This window comes from Neodiprion lecontei, chromosome 3 (genome assembly GCF_021901455.1).
Source record: "Neodiprion lecontei isolate iyNeoLeco1 chromosome 3, iyNeoLeco1.1, whole genome shotgun sequence".
NCBI classification, from domain to species: domain Eukaryota; kingdom Metazoa; phylum Arthropoda; class Insecta; order Hymenoptera; family Diprionidae; genus Neodiprion; species Neodiprion lecontei.
The window spans coordinates 41745899-41761259 of record NC_060262.1 but is presented as its reverse complement, the minus strand read 5'-3'; the positions used below and the strand labels follow the sequence as shown (position 1 = coordinate 41761259).

At 35.8% G+C, this 15361-nt stretch overlaps 1 protein-coding gene across 4 annotated transcripts; it reads right to left on the bottom strand.

The window, feature by feature from the left end:
* Positions 1-835: 835 nt before the first annotated feature.
* On the bottom strand, positions 836-15250 carry LOC107224271 (embryonic polarity protein dorsal). 4 transcript variants are annotated; one of them, XM_046734944.1, is made up of 12 exons: positions 14926-15242; positions 12599-12685; positions 11790-12055; positions 11459-11702; positions 11157-11300; positions 10864-11054; positions 10597-10735; positions 6855-6938; positions 4255-4426; positions 3867-4093; positions 3050-3234; positions 836-2574 (listed from the first exon to the last, which is right to left on the bottom strand). In XM_046734944.1, exons 2-12 carry the CDS (start codon positions 12648-12650, stop codon positions 2413-2415), a joined length of 1866 nt encoding a protein of 621 aa, XP_046590900.1. In that variant the 5' UTR covers positions 12651-12685; positions 14926-15242; the 3' UTR covers positions 836-2412. The 4 variants fall into 4 exon arrangements, 3 of the variants coding, with proteins under 3 accessions (XP_046590900.1, XP_046590901.1, XP_015519750.2); XM_046734945.1 differs by lacking the exon at positions 6855-6938; XR_006903454.1 differs by lacking the exons at positions 836-2574; positions 3050-3234; positions 3867-4093 and having other exon boundaries at positions 4362-4426; positions 6855-10735; positions 14926-15250.
* Between the last annotated feature and the right edge of the window lie 111 nt (positions 15251-15361).

Here is a 15361-nt window from a genome sequence, read left to right as displayed (position 1 = left end):
GTATCGACTCAATCTCAAGCTTTCATACCGACACTACTTTGGCTGCTACGAATGTCGGTGCGAGCCCGTTAGGTAAAGTCGACTGAGCAAAACCCTCTTACGGTCCCAGGCCCACCTGGGCTCACTTCCCGCCGAAAACTGGTCACACAAATTTACCCGGGGGTATCCGTCTTTATAAAAAGTGTAGGTCCGTATCTCAGTCATTTCTAACGTAGATCGCTGATAATATTTATTATGAAAATTGATGAAATAAATAAAATGACGGCACATCAAACATGGCCGATTGGAATTACCGACTTGTCGAATATTCACCGCTTTTACGATTTCAGAATTGCTTTCACTTCCGAAAGGGAGATACAGACGTATAAAAGCACACACGTAGCCAGAGAGAATCCATGCCATCATTAATCTTTTTGTAAACATGTCACGATTCAACAAGGAAATATTCAGGTGACAGGAGCCCGCTCATGATCCACAAGAAGTATGTCTCGACTTGTGATTTCATTCGTCGGATCTAACGGAACTGGCTAATGAAATCAGCGGCCTTGGCTCAACGTTGTTGAACGTCAAGTGTTGTTTATGACGTAATGAAATGGCAGTTGAGCGTACGAAGACGCGTCATTTGCAAACTTTCCACACATCAATATTGCATTAGAAACTATTGGTATTCAATAAACGAAATGAATTTTTCTACCCCATATTAGTGATCAGCTTCATCTCTAAAACCTCCTGCACTTATAGGAACGACAATTACCCATCTAAATTTAAATGAGATTTCCAGTAAGTTGGAGGCTCAAATGTACTGACTCTGGAACAAAAGGGCCAACGGATTTTGTATTTTGTAAATATTTTATTGATAATGCATATTTGCTGCTAGTGACATGGTAATATACAGTTTATTGAGCAGGAGAATAAGATCTAAGGAACCTGCAATAGGTAGATAACATAAATTTTTCTCTATGAATCGTCGGGAAAGTATGGGGTTTAAGTTTGTTTTACAATGACAACAACAACAACAACAATAATAATAATAATAATAATAATAGTGTACGTTTTAATATAAATTTATATATTTATGTATAATTTTAACAGTGAAAAAAAATTTATTTACATAAATTCATCCTTTCTCACCCACTCTAACAATAAGTGAGTCTCATCTCATTCAAACATTTACACATACGCAACACCACACGTGCGTACTTTCCAAATACATCGTTGAAATCGCGAAAAAAATGTAAATTTGAAATTGCCGGGTAGTCTGTTCGTATAATTAAAATTTATCGGTAAAATTAAAATTGAATGTCAGTTTTACTATCGCCTACTAAATTAGGGTCGTAGTCTTTTCAGGGACTTAGTACGTATACCTATGCATACGTATGTATAATGCATATACATATGATTAAGGTACATGCTACTACAAAATAAGGTTTTAAAAAGTTTCATCAAGTCTTGAACAGCGATTTTGTTAAAAGCAACATACAATACATATATTGTATAAAAATTGTGCGAAATTTGTTGGACTGTTCAAAAATGAAAATAATGAAACACAAGATATTCGACAAGATACTTTTTTCCGGAGAGTTTGTGGCACTATTTATCGATCTGATCTTATAAACATGTCGGATGGAAGTCTATGCTAATATTTTTTTGTTCATTTTCCGTATTAGAATATTAATATCACAAAAATGTATTCATATGCAACGAATGGTGTATGACAAAAAATTGTAACGATAAAAAAAAAACAAATGTCGGTAGAAACTAATTCACTCGTTGCAAAGACGTCAATTAGAAATACAGTGATCAGCTCTCTTCATGCACGACGATAAAACTTGACAACTGACTCTCAGATCAACATTCATCTTGTTGATTCATATATGTACATGAAAATTGAGTCTTTATGAGGTGAAGATGGCGTTAGAGACGCTCATTTTATTGCACGTGCCTATAAGTTGTTGTCAATTTTTCGGGTTTTTTCGGCGCATCGACTGACAAGAATCATGAAAATTGATAAGATTCCAGGCACTCCTAGTACTACAATAATTATATGGTATCTAGTTATTATATTATTGGATTTTCATAATTTCACCTATGCTCCACTTTTGTGCAAAGGTCTCATAAATCTTCAAAAAAGATTAAAGAAATATATCAAAAAATCATTGAGTTAACAACAATACTTAGTACCCGATTAGTACAACCCATGTGTTTAAATCATGAATCCGATGAAAATTAATCTTACATAATTCATTTTTATGTAAATGTTCATCATGCTGCATCAGATGGTAACAGCACGCGCACTTTCGAAAAATACACTTTGTTTTGAGAAGGGTGCAAAGCTACCCTGGAAATTCCACAGAGTGATGTAGTCTGTTACACATTGTATGCGTTTGACTAGCATTTCACATGCCTGCATGGTTATCCGTTATTATCTCTGGTAGGATTGAATATTTCATTGAGCTGGCGGATGCCTTGCATTGTCGTAGCTGTAGTCAACCTTTCAAAGCTGTTCATCACACTGTTTTCGTTTCCATCGTTGTAGGTGGCTGTCTCAGTTTCTACCATCCGTTCATTCGCGACCTTTGTAATTAGATACATTGTCACTGGTTATCATTACTATGAAATAATTTATTATTTCCCAATCTCTTATTTGGGATAGTGATTTTATGGCTGGATTTTGGATAACTGCGGAGTTTAGTACGTTTTATTCAAATTCTGTACACGGATAGTGGGCTTCAATTGAATGCGCATGACATTACACTCTCCCTTTGCGAAGAAGCTACGAGTTCAAAGTATACACCCGGCTTCTGGGTGCCAATTAATAGCATGCAATAACTAAAAAATGTATTTTGCATCTTAATATGAACAATTACTATTTTAATTAAAAGCATTCCTTTTATAAAAACTTTTAGTATTAATGAACGCGCCTTTAAAGAAGTATAATAGATATAGAAGATAAAAAAGAAAGTGAATTCTCATCAAGTTCTGATTTAGAATATGCCGAACACAAGATACACGTAATACATTGCTGAGTAAAATCCTTGTAAATAATTACCTGAGAGTCCCAGTTATGAGGTAGCGGAAGGTTACTTGATAGATTTTGTGCTAAATTGACAGAGAAAAGGTTATCCAGGTCAGGAAGCTCGCTCCATACAGGAGGGGCAGACTGTTGGCTATCCATGTTTGATATATTGCTCGCCTCCATTCCTTCTCTGATATTCTCCACTGGATTTTGAATTCCTGTCGGTTTAAGTCTTTGATTAAGTATTTTCATGAATTATCCAAAACTAAGACTATAAAATTGCTGTATTGATACAGTATATAAAAAGGATTAGTACGCTTTTTAGAACCTGAAATTTTACTGACTTTTACAGGCATTGTAGCTGAAACATACGGGTTTTCTGCTGATGATCGCTTAATAACGATATATTTAAAAAAAATTACAGTACTCCTAATATTGTCCAACAAATGATTTGTTTAAATCTATTTAATAACGACAGGCTGTAATTTTCATAAAATAAAAAAGAAAGTGTTGGTAAGAATTGATATAATATTTTTTTAGAATTAACATAATAATTACAGCTCTGTGCATGCTGAGCTATAAAATCCTGCTAATTTCTTTTAAATTGATGAAATTCCAGTCTCATTTACGAAATTTCGTGACGTTTCCATGTTTGTACGACATTTTTTGACTTTGTCTCGTTTTCCAGGTTTTCCCTATTCGTACGAGCCCAGGTTAATATCGTAAAAACCGATTATTCTCTTTATAATTCATACAGGATTTAAGAAGACTATTGTCTACTATTATCGTCACTGTATTACGAGACAACGTCTCAAGGATATTATTCATAAGATTGAATTTGCGTGCTCACCAGAAATACCAGGCTGGGGAAAATTTGATCCAGGGTGTTCCGTATTCATTTGGTCTACCTTATCCTGCGGGTGATGCATGTACAACTGCTGGAACATAGGTGGTTCGCCATATGGCTGTTGTTGCAGCTGCTGGTGAATATGCGGAAGTTGAATGTTGTAGCCAGTGGCTCCAGTTGTCTGTGGGTAAATCATCGGCGATGGAGTGCGGCCTGGTGATATGGGTTGCCTGTGGAATACTTAAAGCATTAAATAGGGTAATTTCGGATATTGATGTCAGAACCTCACTCAAGAACTCAAAACAATTTCTAGTTATTCAGCAAGCGAGCAACGAATGCAAGCTCAAATCGATGCTAGTAAATTTGGTAAAAATCGTGAAGGAATGATCACCTGTAGGTCAGCATTGAAGTAGAAGGTTGTAGCAAAGGTGTTCTGTCGTCCTTGGGATATGGGTGTTTGGAAGTCCCAGATTCTACTGGAAATGGTGAAAGACCATGATCGGCTGGTTCAATTTTTATTTTATTCAAACCACAGCCTACAGCCTGGTACTGTACGGCACCATCTGTAAATATTCCGCAGTACTATCAGAATTAGTATAGAAATCCTAGAACAACAGCATTAAGAGCAAGCCTTACGTAAGCCATTGTTTTGTAAGCACTGAAAATGTGGCAAAACTTATTCATTAAATTTTATCCAAAATTTAATCAAAACTGCGATCAATGAGTTACATTTCGTTAAAAAGAGATGGGTAATGCGATGTGGAATGAAAAATATGGATATATAAGTATAATCGAAAACAGAATTTGTTAGTACTAATATTACAACGGAATAGTTTGGAAGGCTAGGGTGATAGTTAGGTGAAGCGTTATAATATTTGCATGCTAAAGTACCACACATAAACACTCAGAGCATTATCAGATATAAAAACACTGACAAATAACATTTCAATAAATAATCGGCAAAGAAAATGAGAGTAACTAAATTCGTCACTGCTAATCAGGGATACATGCTAAAGATTTGTTTTGACGAATCACTCAAACTCCAAAAACAAAAATTAAAATACAAGGAACTATTTTGTTACGACGTAAAAACCAAATGCTAGAAATATATTTATCATGTTGAGGTCGTACCTGATTGTTTTTAATTTAACAGGAGCAGTGTGTTTGATCTGAAACGTGTGACCTGGGTGTAGGCGCAAAACAGTGATTTCGTTGGCTCAGCAAATAATAATATATTCTATAATTATTCGATACAGATAATAAATATATACTTTTTTTTTTCAATTTTTCTGTGCTTTTCTTTTCGTTTTGTCAGAAAGCTTTCGTTTGTAAAAATTTTTCGTACAAATATTGCACAACATTATTTCATTCATAACGTATTTAATATAGTTTCAAAGCACATTGTTATTTAAAAACTTTTCAAATATCGAGACACCGGTCACCTACCACGACGATTATCACAATGAACCACGAGAAAGTATTATCGATCTTTCGGATTGTTAAGAACTGCAAGAAATGTAATTTTCATATTCAAATTTTTATTTCGGTGTGGATAGACGTGCACACTAACTATGCAATTATTGTGAAATCTTTAGTAAGTAGATGCCGGTTGCTCTCAAGTTGAAAAGATACAAATACCTATTAATATATTCATATAAAATGCATTCTTAAAAAAGTACAAAATACAGGATCACCATGAGAAAATATGTGTGACATTTTTATATTGACTACATGAATACATCTTATTTGTTAATATGTCCCCCTCTTCCGACTATTAAAGCTTACTTGAACAGATTAAAGTTATTGAAGATTTCTCATAACGATATAGAAGAGAGCAGAAGTATTAGTCCAAAGAAATTAATGTTTCACCAGAATTGTTGAAGTTCTTATACCTATGCACAGGCAGTAGTGGAAGAAGAAATAGTAAATTGTTTTCATTGAATGAAGAGGTCGAAACTGTAGACTGAAAATAAGGGAGATTCTTGTAACCAATTCTGAAGAGCATTTATGTGTTCACGTAAACTTTTAGAGTGCAAAATGGGTAGGATTTGTTCGACGATTTAGTTATTTGTTATACATATACGTATATGATAATATACGAAAATTGTAGAAGAAAAATTGTCTGAAACTATTAGTGATTTAGAAATATTTTTTACTCCCAAAGATAGTCTGAAAAACCATTATTCATAGTATCATATACAAAGCTGCCCAATAGTACGCTATATAGAAAGAAACAAGTAGGATTTATATTACAGTTCTTAATCAAGAAACAGAGTGCAATTATTGAGCTTTGAAAGCAGACTGGATACGAGTAATATTTTTTCACTTCGAAAGCACTTCTTTCAAACCTTTCAAGCAATTTGATATTACATATATTATATCAAGGAGACGTACACAGATTAATTCATGGTAATCGGTATAGCTTGAACAGATACTGATTTCTATCGCTCGATATCCATTCTGCTCAACGAAATTCATTAATATATTCACAAGCGGCCTAGCAATAGAAATGGTTCATAGGTTGAATACAGCCCTCAAAGTTGTGACTTTCTATCAAGTCAATGTGAAAAATGACCACATCACAAGACCGCTTCTGAATCGGTGATATTCACTGACACACTGTGAGATATACCACCGGCACTCTCGTACTTTAAATGTATACAAAATATTGATAAAGAATAACTTTAGTGGAGTAGGAAATCATTAATAAGAGGCAAAGGATCTGTGTGATTGAACAATTAGCTGAAAAAATAGACAGCTCTTTACAAGATACAACATATCGCAGAATTAAATTTGAAGTATTCTGGCGATAAGGTAAAATTGACTGCTTTTGAATGAAAAAATATACGTTTTAGGCCAAAAGATACAGAATCCTGTGACTCTTTTACTGCGGTATGTATACTTGGCTTTCACTTAAAATGATACCAGCACCATTTAGCTCAAGGCACCCAGGCAATAGCAAAAAGTGATTAATTATTTGCTTATACTCACGTCTTTCGGCTTCTGCCTGAAAATGCCTCAACAGATTGACGTTGGATTCGTTAGTATATTTTCTTTTTCGTTTCAATGTGGTATCTACAAATGATTCACACGTTAGAAAACACTATTCTGAGGTGTAAAAGACACTTCGATTCGCATTAAAAGCATCAAAAATCGCCCAACAAATCAATATTATTCTTCAATATGAAAGCTGTTACCGCCTCGCAGAAGTGTCATGTATTACTTAATATTGCACGCCACATGATATATTAATAATAATATTCGGTATAAAAGAAGGCCACACAGTTCAAAGTTTAAAGGTAACGTTGCTTATTTCCAGTTTTTGGGGGCCTACAACAATACTCAGTACCTAGCACCTTGCACCCTGTTCTGTTCCAAATAGACTTTTAAAAATATCGCTTTTCGCCTGATGTAGGGCATCGAAGATGTCTAAAATAATTTTTACTTTGAAACGTTTTTCCATCTTGGTTTTTTCTCTTTCTCTTTTTATCAATAATACTGCTTCTCATTCTGTGCTACAAGTCATTTGAATAGAGAACAAGATTAGGATGTTAATATGAAACAACCATAATGTGGTTTAAAATTGTTTGCAGCGCTAGCACAAATAATTTTAGATAAACTATAACTTAAATTTTATTTGCTGATAGCAACCAAATATAACGTTTCTCCGCTCTGCGAATTAATAGAAAACAATATATATTTGACAGTTAAATATTTCTCATGGTAACAAAGGAATTTATCCCAAAATATCCTCACCCAGTTCAAATATTTTGCTTACATTCTTGTTGTACAAATAACGATCTGCTTTATACCGACAGAATAAATCCAAACATTTTTGTACACCTGCTTTGTCAGAATATTATAAATTTATTTATTATTTTACGCAAAAATAGCACCAAGGAAACCGAAGGCGGAGCAATATTCAATTCGTTTGAAAAATCTAAACCTAAACTTAAACATTGCAGTTGCTGCATACTGTTTGTCAACAGTAATAAATCGCTATTTCCTGTATGTACTAGATATTAAATGAAGTCAGTATGTATACTTATACATAATTCGCAGGAAATCCTTAAAATGTTTCCATTGCTTTTAGGGGGTGATCAATAATCAATTTTGAACAGTAAAAACAGAGAATGAATTTTTACAATTCGTTTGCATTATAAAAGGAAAGTGCTGATGAACCATTATATTTCTACCAACACAACGACAGTTGACTAATAATTAATAGTACCATATATTGACTAGATCATTGCAGAATAGAAAATGAATTCTACTGGCAAAGAACTAAAAAAAAAAAAGCGTAAACTAACAGAACTGTTTATTTAAAAACGGTCGATAGTTATTGATTTCGGTTGATCAGACACTAATCGTTTTCTAATCCAGCTGAAATCTCATTTATGTGGCAAAGTCAATGAATGCATATATTATTTCTAATACTAATCGAGATATTATTAAAATAATCACATTTTGCAGCGACTTGCGAAGCACCAAATTTTTCCGGTACTCAAATTTCTCTCAAATTCCGATGTAAAAATGGATAAATCGACCCATATAAGTTAGGATTTGACTACTGACAAAAATCTAATTATTGCTTGATTTTTGCATATTTTAAAGTTTGCACAATTTAATTTAAGGGATTTTTTGTAAAAACACCTAGCAACAATAATAATTGTTGACAAACATTTGATTTACGACCAATGAACCATTAAAGGTATGTTTAGTATGGAAAGAATCATCAAAGTTTCTACAAAAAATGCAATTGAAAAACTTATTTGACATGACGTATCTTATATTAACGTTCATACATAAAGTCAGTTTAATCTGCTCTGTAATAGTAATATCTGAAAATGACTTGGGAATAAGAATAGATTGCACATTATGCAATTGCAGTGCATATTGGACTGTGACAATAAATAATACACTGCATTCACACACTTTTTGAGTAAAATTTGCCATGCAACCATTAATCATTGTTAGGATCCACCAAACATTAAATGATGTTTGTCAATTCTTGAAGGATTATTGGCTTTGTTTCTCACCATGGGCTCTAAAAATGGACGTCGAATCTGACTTTGTAAGAGCGTGTATATCGAAGTTATTAAATATTTCTTAGATGCTCAACAATCAGGAAACACATTGGGTAGTGTAATTGCTTCTTGACCATGCATAACTAACTCAATTGTTCAACGAATTACGACAATGTACTAAATGATGTTTTAGGAATCAATTTTTTCTGACAGTATTTTTCCCCCCTCCACAGGGCTGTAATAAAACGACATTTCATCAAATTCAGAAGCAGTGGCATGAGGAGCCATAGTTGTGTACAGAGCGTAGTGTTCGGCTTCTGTGAGCTCGATGCCGTAAGGCGGGGACTCGTCACCATCCAGTCTAAGTGATTTGACACTAGTTACGCTAGTCATGCTTGGTCGTGGAAGACTGGATGAAGATAAATTGTTGAGGCTGTCTTTGTATAAAGTGGAAGCGCTGCTGCCTATGATCAAATTTGATTGACTGCCTGCTTCAGGTGTAGCTTCCGTAGTCACGGTTTCAGACTTATCTTTTTTAGCCTTTTTGGCAAAAAGTTTTGAAAACAATCCAGGCTTGGATTGTTTTGTCAGAGTGCTAGGCGGTGAGGGTAAATTTTTATGAGGTGCTTTAGGGTTGGAGCTGGATTCATTGAGAGTATGGGTTGACGAGGGACGTGGCAAGGTAGGGACAACAGGTAAAACAGGCATCGATGGAGTTTTACGAATTCTTTTGGGTGGGAGCGGAGGAAGTCTCTCGTCCATGTCTCTTGACACATCTCTCTTTGGGGCGAGAGGTGGCGGGGATATAGATATGATAGGGCTTTGCGCAGGTAAAGCAACATCTTCATATTTTCGATCCACGGTAACGCTCGGGGGATTTAGTAACTGAATCGGATTTTTCATTGCCATTTGAAGACTGGTATAGGTTTGATTATCGTAAACATCTACATCCATTGGCTGATCCCCAAGGTTTTGTTCAAGGGCATCGTTCAACAACTTCACCTGATTGTCAGCATAGATTTGATCACTTTCGGCCACTGCAGAGAGAAGCAGCTCGTTCAAGGACTCACTACCTTCCTCTCCATTCCCTACATTATCGTTAACATTCTCATTCAATTTTTCTTCTCGAGTTTTGTCCACCCACTTACCAACCTCTGTGTAATCGAACCAGTCGGACTTGCCATCTTTGGAGAGACTAGCTACATCCGATACTTCAGCATTTTTGCCAGTTACGGAGTTTTTTTGCAAAGCTTCGAACCCTATTTCGTCACATCTGTTCAGTTGGCCAAAATCTAGCTCGTTATTTTTAACTACACGCTCACCATTCAGTACAGAGTTACTACAATTATTATTGTGTACAGTATCTGTAGCAAATTTTGTTTCAGTTACATTATTACTATCGGTAATACAGTTGGTCACGGAGTGGCAACCCGATTTTTCATCGTAATTAAGGGAGTCGGCTTTATTACGCGACTCCTGATTACTTTTGACTTTGTAAAGATCGTTTAGAGCTCGCAGAGCGGCAAGTTTATCGTGCGATTTTTCAAACTCAAGATTATTGTTGTTGAACTCATCGATTGTTCGTGATATTTTAGGGCTAGCGTTTGAAAGCAGTGCAGCCTCGGTGGCTAAAATTTTGTCAAAAGTATTGTAATCGGCCTTCTTCTTCGCAAAGGCCTTGCGCAATAACCAGAATGCAGGCCTACCTGAATCCAGAGGGAGGAATTCAAATGCAAGTGGTTCACTCGTCGCACCGTCTGTAGGCCTGAGCAGTTGGATGAAGACTTTCACAGGATGATCCACTTCGAGAGTTCGATATCGCGGAGTTCTGAATGTTATCGCTACCTGTTTCAATAAAATGAAGACTCACTATGTAATTCTAACACGCAAAGAATTCATTTCATTCACTTGAATAGATTTGAAACCCGATTTCTAAAATAAGCAAAAATATGGAACATGGTGATTAACGATACCTGTTTGTGAACGTTCATAGGTTGGAAGTCAGCAAAACCTTCCCAAAGTACTTGTCCATCACGCTCTTCGAAAAACCTAACTTTAATATCTTCTTTGGCAACCTTTTCACATAATAGAATAATTTCTTTGCCACCTGCTACTGTGCAACAGCAGTCACTCAATTTACAGATCACCAAATCTGACATTGCCTCTGTAACAATTTAATATTTGAAAATGTAATTTAACTGTCGCTTCTCATTATCTTAGTTAATAATGCATAAAATTTCATGTGAGTATAACAAAAAATTCTTACTTTTGTCATATATGGGATCTGAAACGACAGGCTGTAGAGCGACAGAAAATTTTCCCTTTTTCGTACTTTCCAAAAATACTTGAAAACAAAGCCTGACTGCATTCAAATCAATGCCAGTAGGCTGAGTTCTGTGCGAAAACCCCGCTGCAATAATAAAATTCATAACATTATTTGATTAGTATCTTCAGATAAAAACTATCTGATATAGCGAAAAACATGTCTGTCTCCTGGTGTGGGAAATTTCTTTGAAGTGTATCATGTTTGATTCACTAGGAATATTTACTTTAAATAGTATGACTTACTCCGAAAGGGGTCTACACGAATCTCTTCCCTCACTTTCAACGCCTCCTCAATGTCCTTCTTTTTGACACATTGAATGCCAAGATTAGAAAATGTCACCGTCATACTTTCAGGAGGAATTTGCAGAGTACAAATACCTTTGTCGCATGATTCTTTACCAACCAAATTATGCGGATGTGGCCTGTATGGCGGGTCTTTAGTAACACAGGATACTACGACGATTGCACGACCCGTATGATTTTCTACCTACATTAATGTAACAGTCATGTTAGAGATGTACATTAGTGGCGATAGATTGCTGTTTCAATGATTTAATGGCAGCTGAAATCTTACTTGAATTTTAGGAAAGGTCTTGTTTTCAGGTGTGCTATTCACCCCTGGTATACTACCAGCGGATCTGCCTTCGCATTCATATCGAAAACGAAGCGCTTTGCTCGCTGGTTGTTCAATGATATTTACGTAGGGCTGCCTACGGTTGCCTCCTGAACCGGCCGAGCCCATCCCCACATTCTCCACACCACCTCCAGAGTACATCATAAATGTGCTCTGCTCTTCTCCTTGACAGTCCACAAACCCAGGATCCGTTTGAATGACTTCAACTGAGTGCACGGAGAAGTAGAATGGTATAAATATGGTTTACATAGGTTGTTCTATGGGATATATGGATTTAGAACAAGTATATTTTTACTGAAAGACGAATTTCTCTGGTAAAATAACAACTTTTATCAATAAAAATTGTAGCGAGCAGTTATAGTCATTTTAATGCGGACATGGACCTCGGACATGTTTCGGTAAAATTCAACTCTGTGATCACTAGCTGTATTTCATGCTGCCTATTCTTTATTGAAAAATAATCAATATATAGCTAGTTGATTATGCTTCGCTTTTAGACTGAACTTTGCCAGTGTAGCATCAACGGAGCTGAGAGTAGATCTAGACTGAGCTGTAGTAATATCACTGTAATATCAAACTATGTAGTAAGGAATAGTCCGGTTTGCCTAATAAACCTATATTGTATTCCCTGGCATGTAAATCTCATTATTACTTTTCAACTGTCTTTGAAATTTATATTCTCAATGCTAAGCAGATTTTTTTACTCTTATATGGTTTAACTTCAAAGAAAACAGCATATCTATACTCACTGACATCACTTATGTTTATATTTCCATCCGAAACTCCATGGGTCTGTTCCATACCTTTAGCTAGTTGATAGTCAGTTTTATTGGCATCTGAAACAAGAATAAATTGCGTCTTCATTAGCAACAAAAAATGTTTGGTTACAGATTGGAGGAAGCAAATGCATGGAATAAAAGTAGGAGGTAAAATTTTTCATGCGTGTCGTTCATTCCATGCAAGACAGATCAGTCACTTTACGGATGTTCCTTTAACTTTGTATGTCGATATTCCTCAGAAAATTACATTTTTGTACTAAACACGTTTCACAGGTAATTATGTAAGGATCATCGAGTAATTTGCTATCAAATATTTCTATAATTTCATTGATAAATTCATTACTCTATCATCGATTGTGATAGATGAAAATTTTTTCATTCAATAGATGTCGCAAGAGATACAGATGTGTTAAAAAAATATAAAATATTGGACAAATTGTTTTTAATCTTTTGTCACCAATAATTTCTCAAAGGTTCTTCAAAAATTGCTTCGAATGGTCAAAATTTTGAAAAGAAAATTATGTATAGTCCCTAATGTGTGATGTATCGAGGGAAGAACAGCTAGAGACATATTTAGAGTTCAAAGGCTTTATTCTTGCTGCTAATACTGAGCGCCGGGGTCGAACCTCACTCCTTATTTACCGCTCTTATATACTCTTATTACATATAATTGTACGCATATACTACAAGTGTAGTGCTGCATGTGAAACGATTTGAATGTTTTGCCACGTCTTTACAAAAAAATCTTTAAGTTTATGGTGTGTACAAAGTGGTATCGTTTAAACTCAAGGTAGAGTAGTGGCATCTCGACAAGACACTCCGCAAAATATATCTGTCTTTTTTCGAATTTTTATTTACCACCCAGGCAATGTTTTAAAAAATGCCGAAGAATTAATTCTTCTTATCTGAACACTTTAAAAATTCAGTGTTTCCATACGATCTATTTTTATCTTCTTACACTGCAATTCTTTTGTCACCTGTGTTAAGAGAGAGAACAATTCTTCACGGACTTGACATTTATAAAGATACAGTAATGAAATATTTATCAAAACTTTCTACAAAGATATCCGAGAGGTGACGGATATGTCTCGTGCTGAATGTCCCAGACGTCTAGGCGCTTATGCCAAAAAGACGTTGAATTATAAATGGGCGATGTGCGGAGAAAGTATTGAACTGTTAAAGCGTGAACGCAATGTGAGATACTGTTTCAAAATTTACCAGCTGTTGATGCAGAAATTACCATTTTTCTGTATTTTTTATATTTTTGTGAGATCGAAATGATTTTAAATGCCAATCACCATCGTTGTTTCATTGAAGAAGCAAGAATGAGAACGAGAGAAAATACATCTCATGTAGGTGTGTAATCATAATTTGCTTTCCTGAACTCTGGAAATAACGCTGTAAGAGCGATGGAACAGATCGAGTTTGATTTACAGGGAAATCGATTATTACCATTATTGTTTAAGTATAATAAACAGAATCGAGGATCTTATCCTCCAACCACCAAAGAAGTCTAAATATATAATAAGAGTTACGAAATTTATAATGGAAATATATATTTCTCGATTCATTGAACCGATTCCGGTTTGAACCGAGGCCACGCTTCATGCTGGTAATAACAGCACCGTTTCTAGTAATCTATATTTTTGTGTCGGTCAAATTTTATGTGAAAGAAATTCTAATGCCTATGTTGTACGTAGTATTACTACGAGAAATAAAACTGAATGAAATGGCGCTACTTTGTCCTACTTCAATGAAAATTTTACACTAGTGAGTTTTTATGATTTATATCAAGTCGAGCCAATCTATGCTACTAGCCTAAATCTAGAAAGAGTGTCTAACTTGGCAGCGTGGCTATGAGGAAAGAGTACGGCAGCTTGAGGTGAACTAGAGGAATGGTTTATCACACATCAGAGATAAACCAAGAAGGAAAAACAGAGCGAGGTAGAGAGATTAAGACAATGCGTGGCGGAGGTTGTCGCAGGACTTGGAGATGGAATGGAACGAGGTAAAGGATGACACTGCAATGGGGAGAAATTAGTAATTGAACAGCTGTTCGAAAATAACCTTTAAGTTAAAAAAAAAAAAGAGAAACAGTTTTGGTCTATAAATTTTTTACGGATGAGAAACGGAGTTCTGGAATAGTGAAAAGATTGTCGAGGTGGTTCTGACTTGGTTACTGTATTCCGGGCGATTCCGGGAGTTTGGGAGGCGCAACGCTGATCGAATCATTATTTTTGGAGAGCCTAGGTCTCCCCAGCTATAATTAAACTATCGTAGGACAATGTGATACTCGCCTGTTCGAGGCCCATGTTATGGTACTGAGATCGACGGAGATGGTGCGCGACGAGGAAAGTTGTTCCGTACTGACTCCTGTCAAGGCCTTACCCGGGAACAACTGGTTTTATGTGTAAAATATTACCACTTGACAGAGCACGCTGCTCAGATATCACATTGCCACCTTATTTCAGGGTACTAACACCGTACCGATTTTATCCGGAGGTAAACTTTCACGCTCGAGCACTCGACACCAACCCCCTTCGTCACAAATAGCGAAGGAAAATTATTTTTGGCAAAGATGACAACATTTTTCGGGGAAGCGAATCGAACTTCTCACCATTGGCTGAAACGTGTCACGTGACCATACTAACCTCGCGCAGCTTATGCTACGATATACTGCGCGCCTCGTGACAAACATGGCCGACTCGCGCCGTTTCATTCAAACTTTCGAAT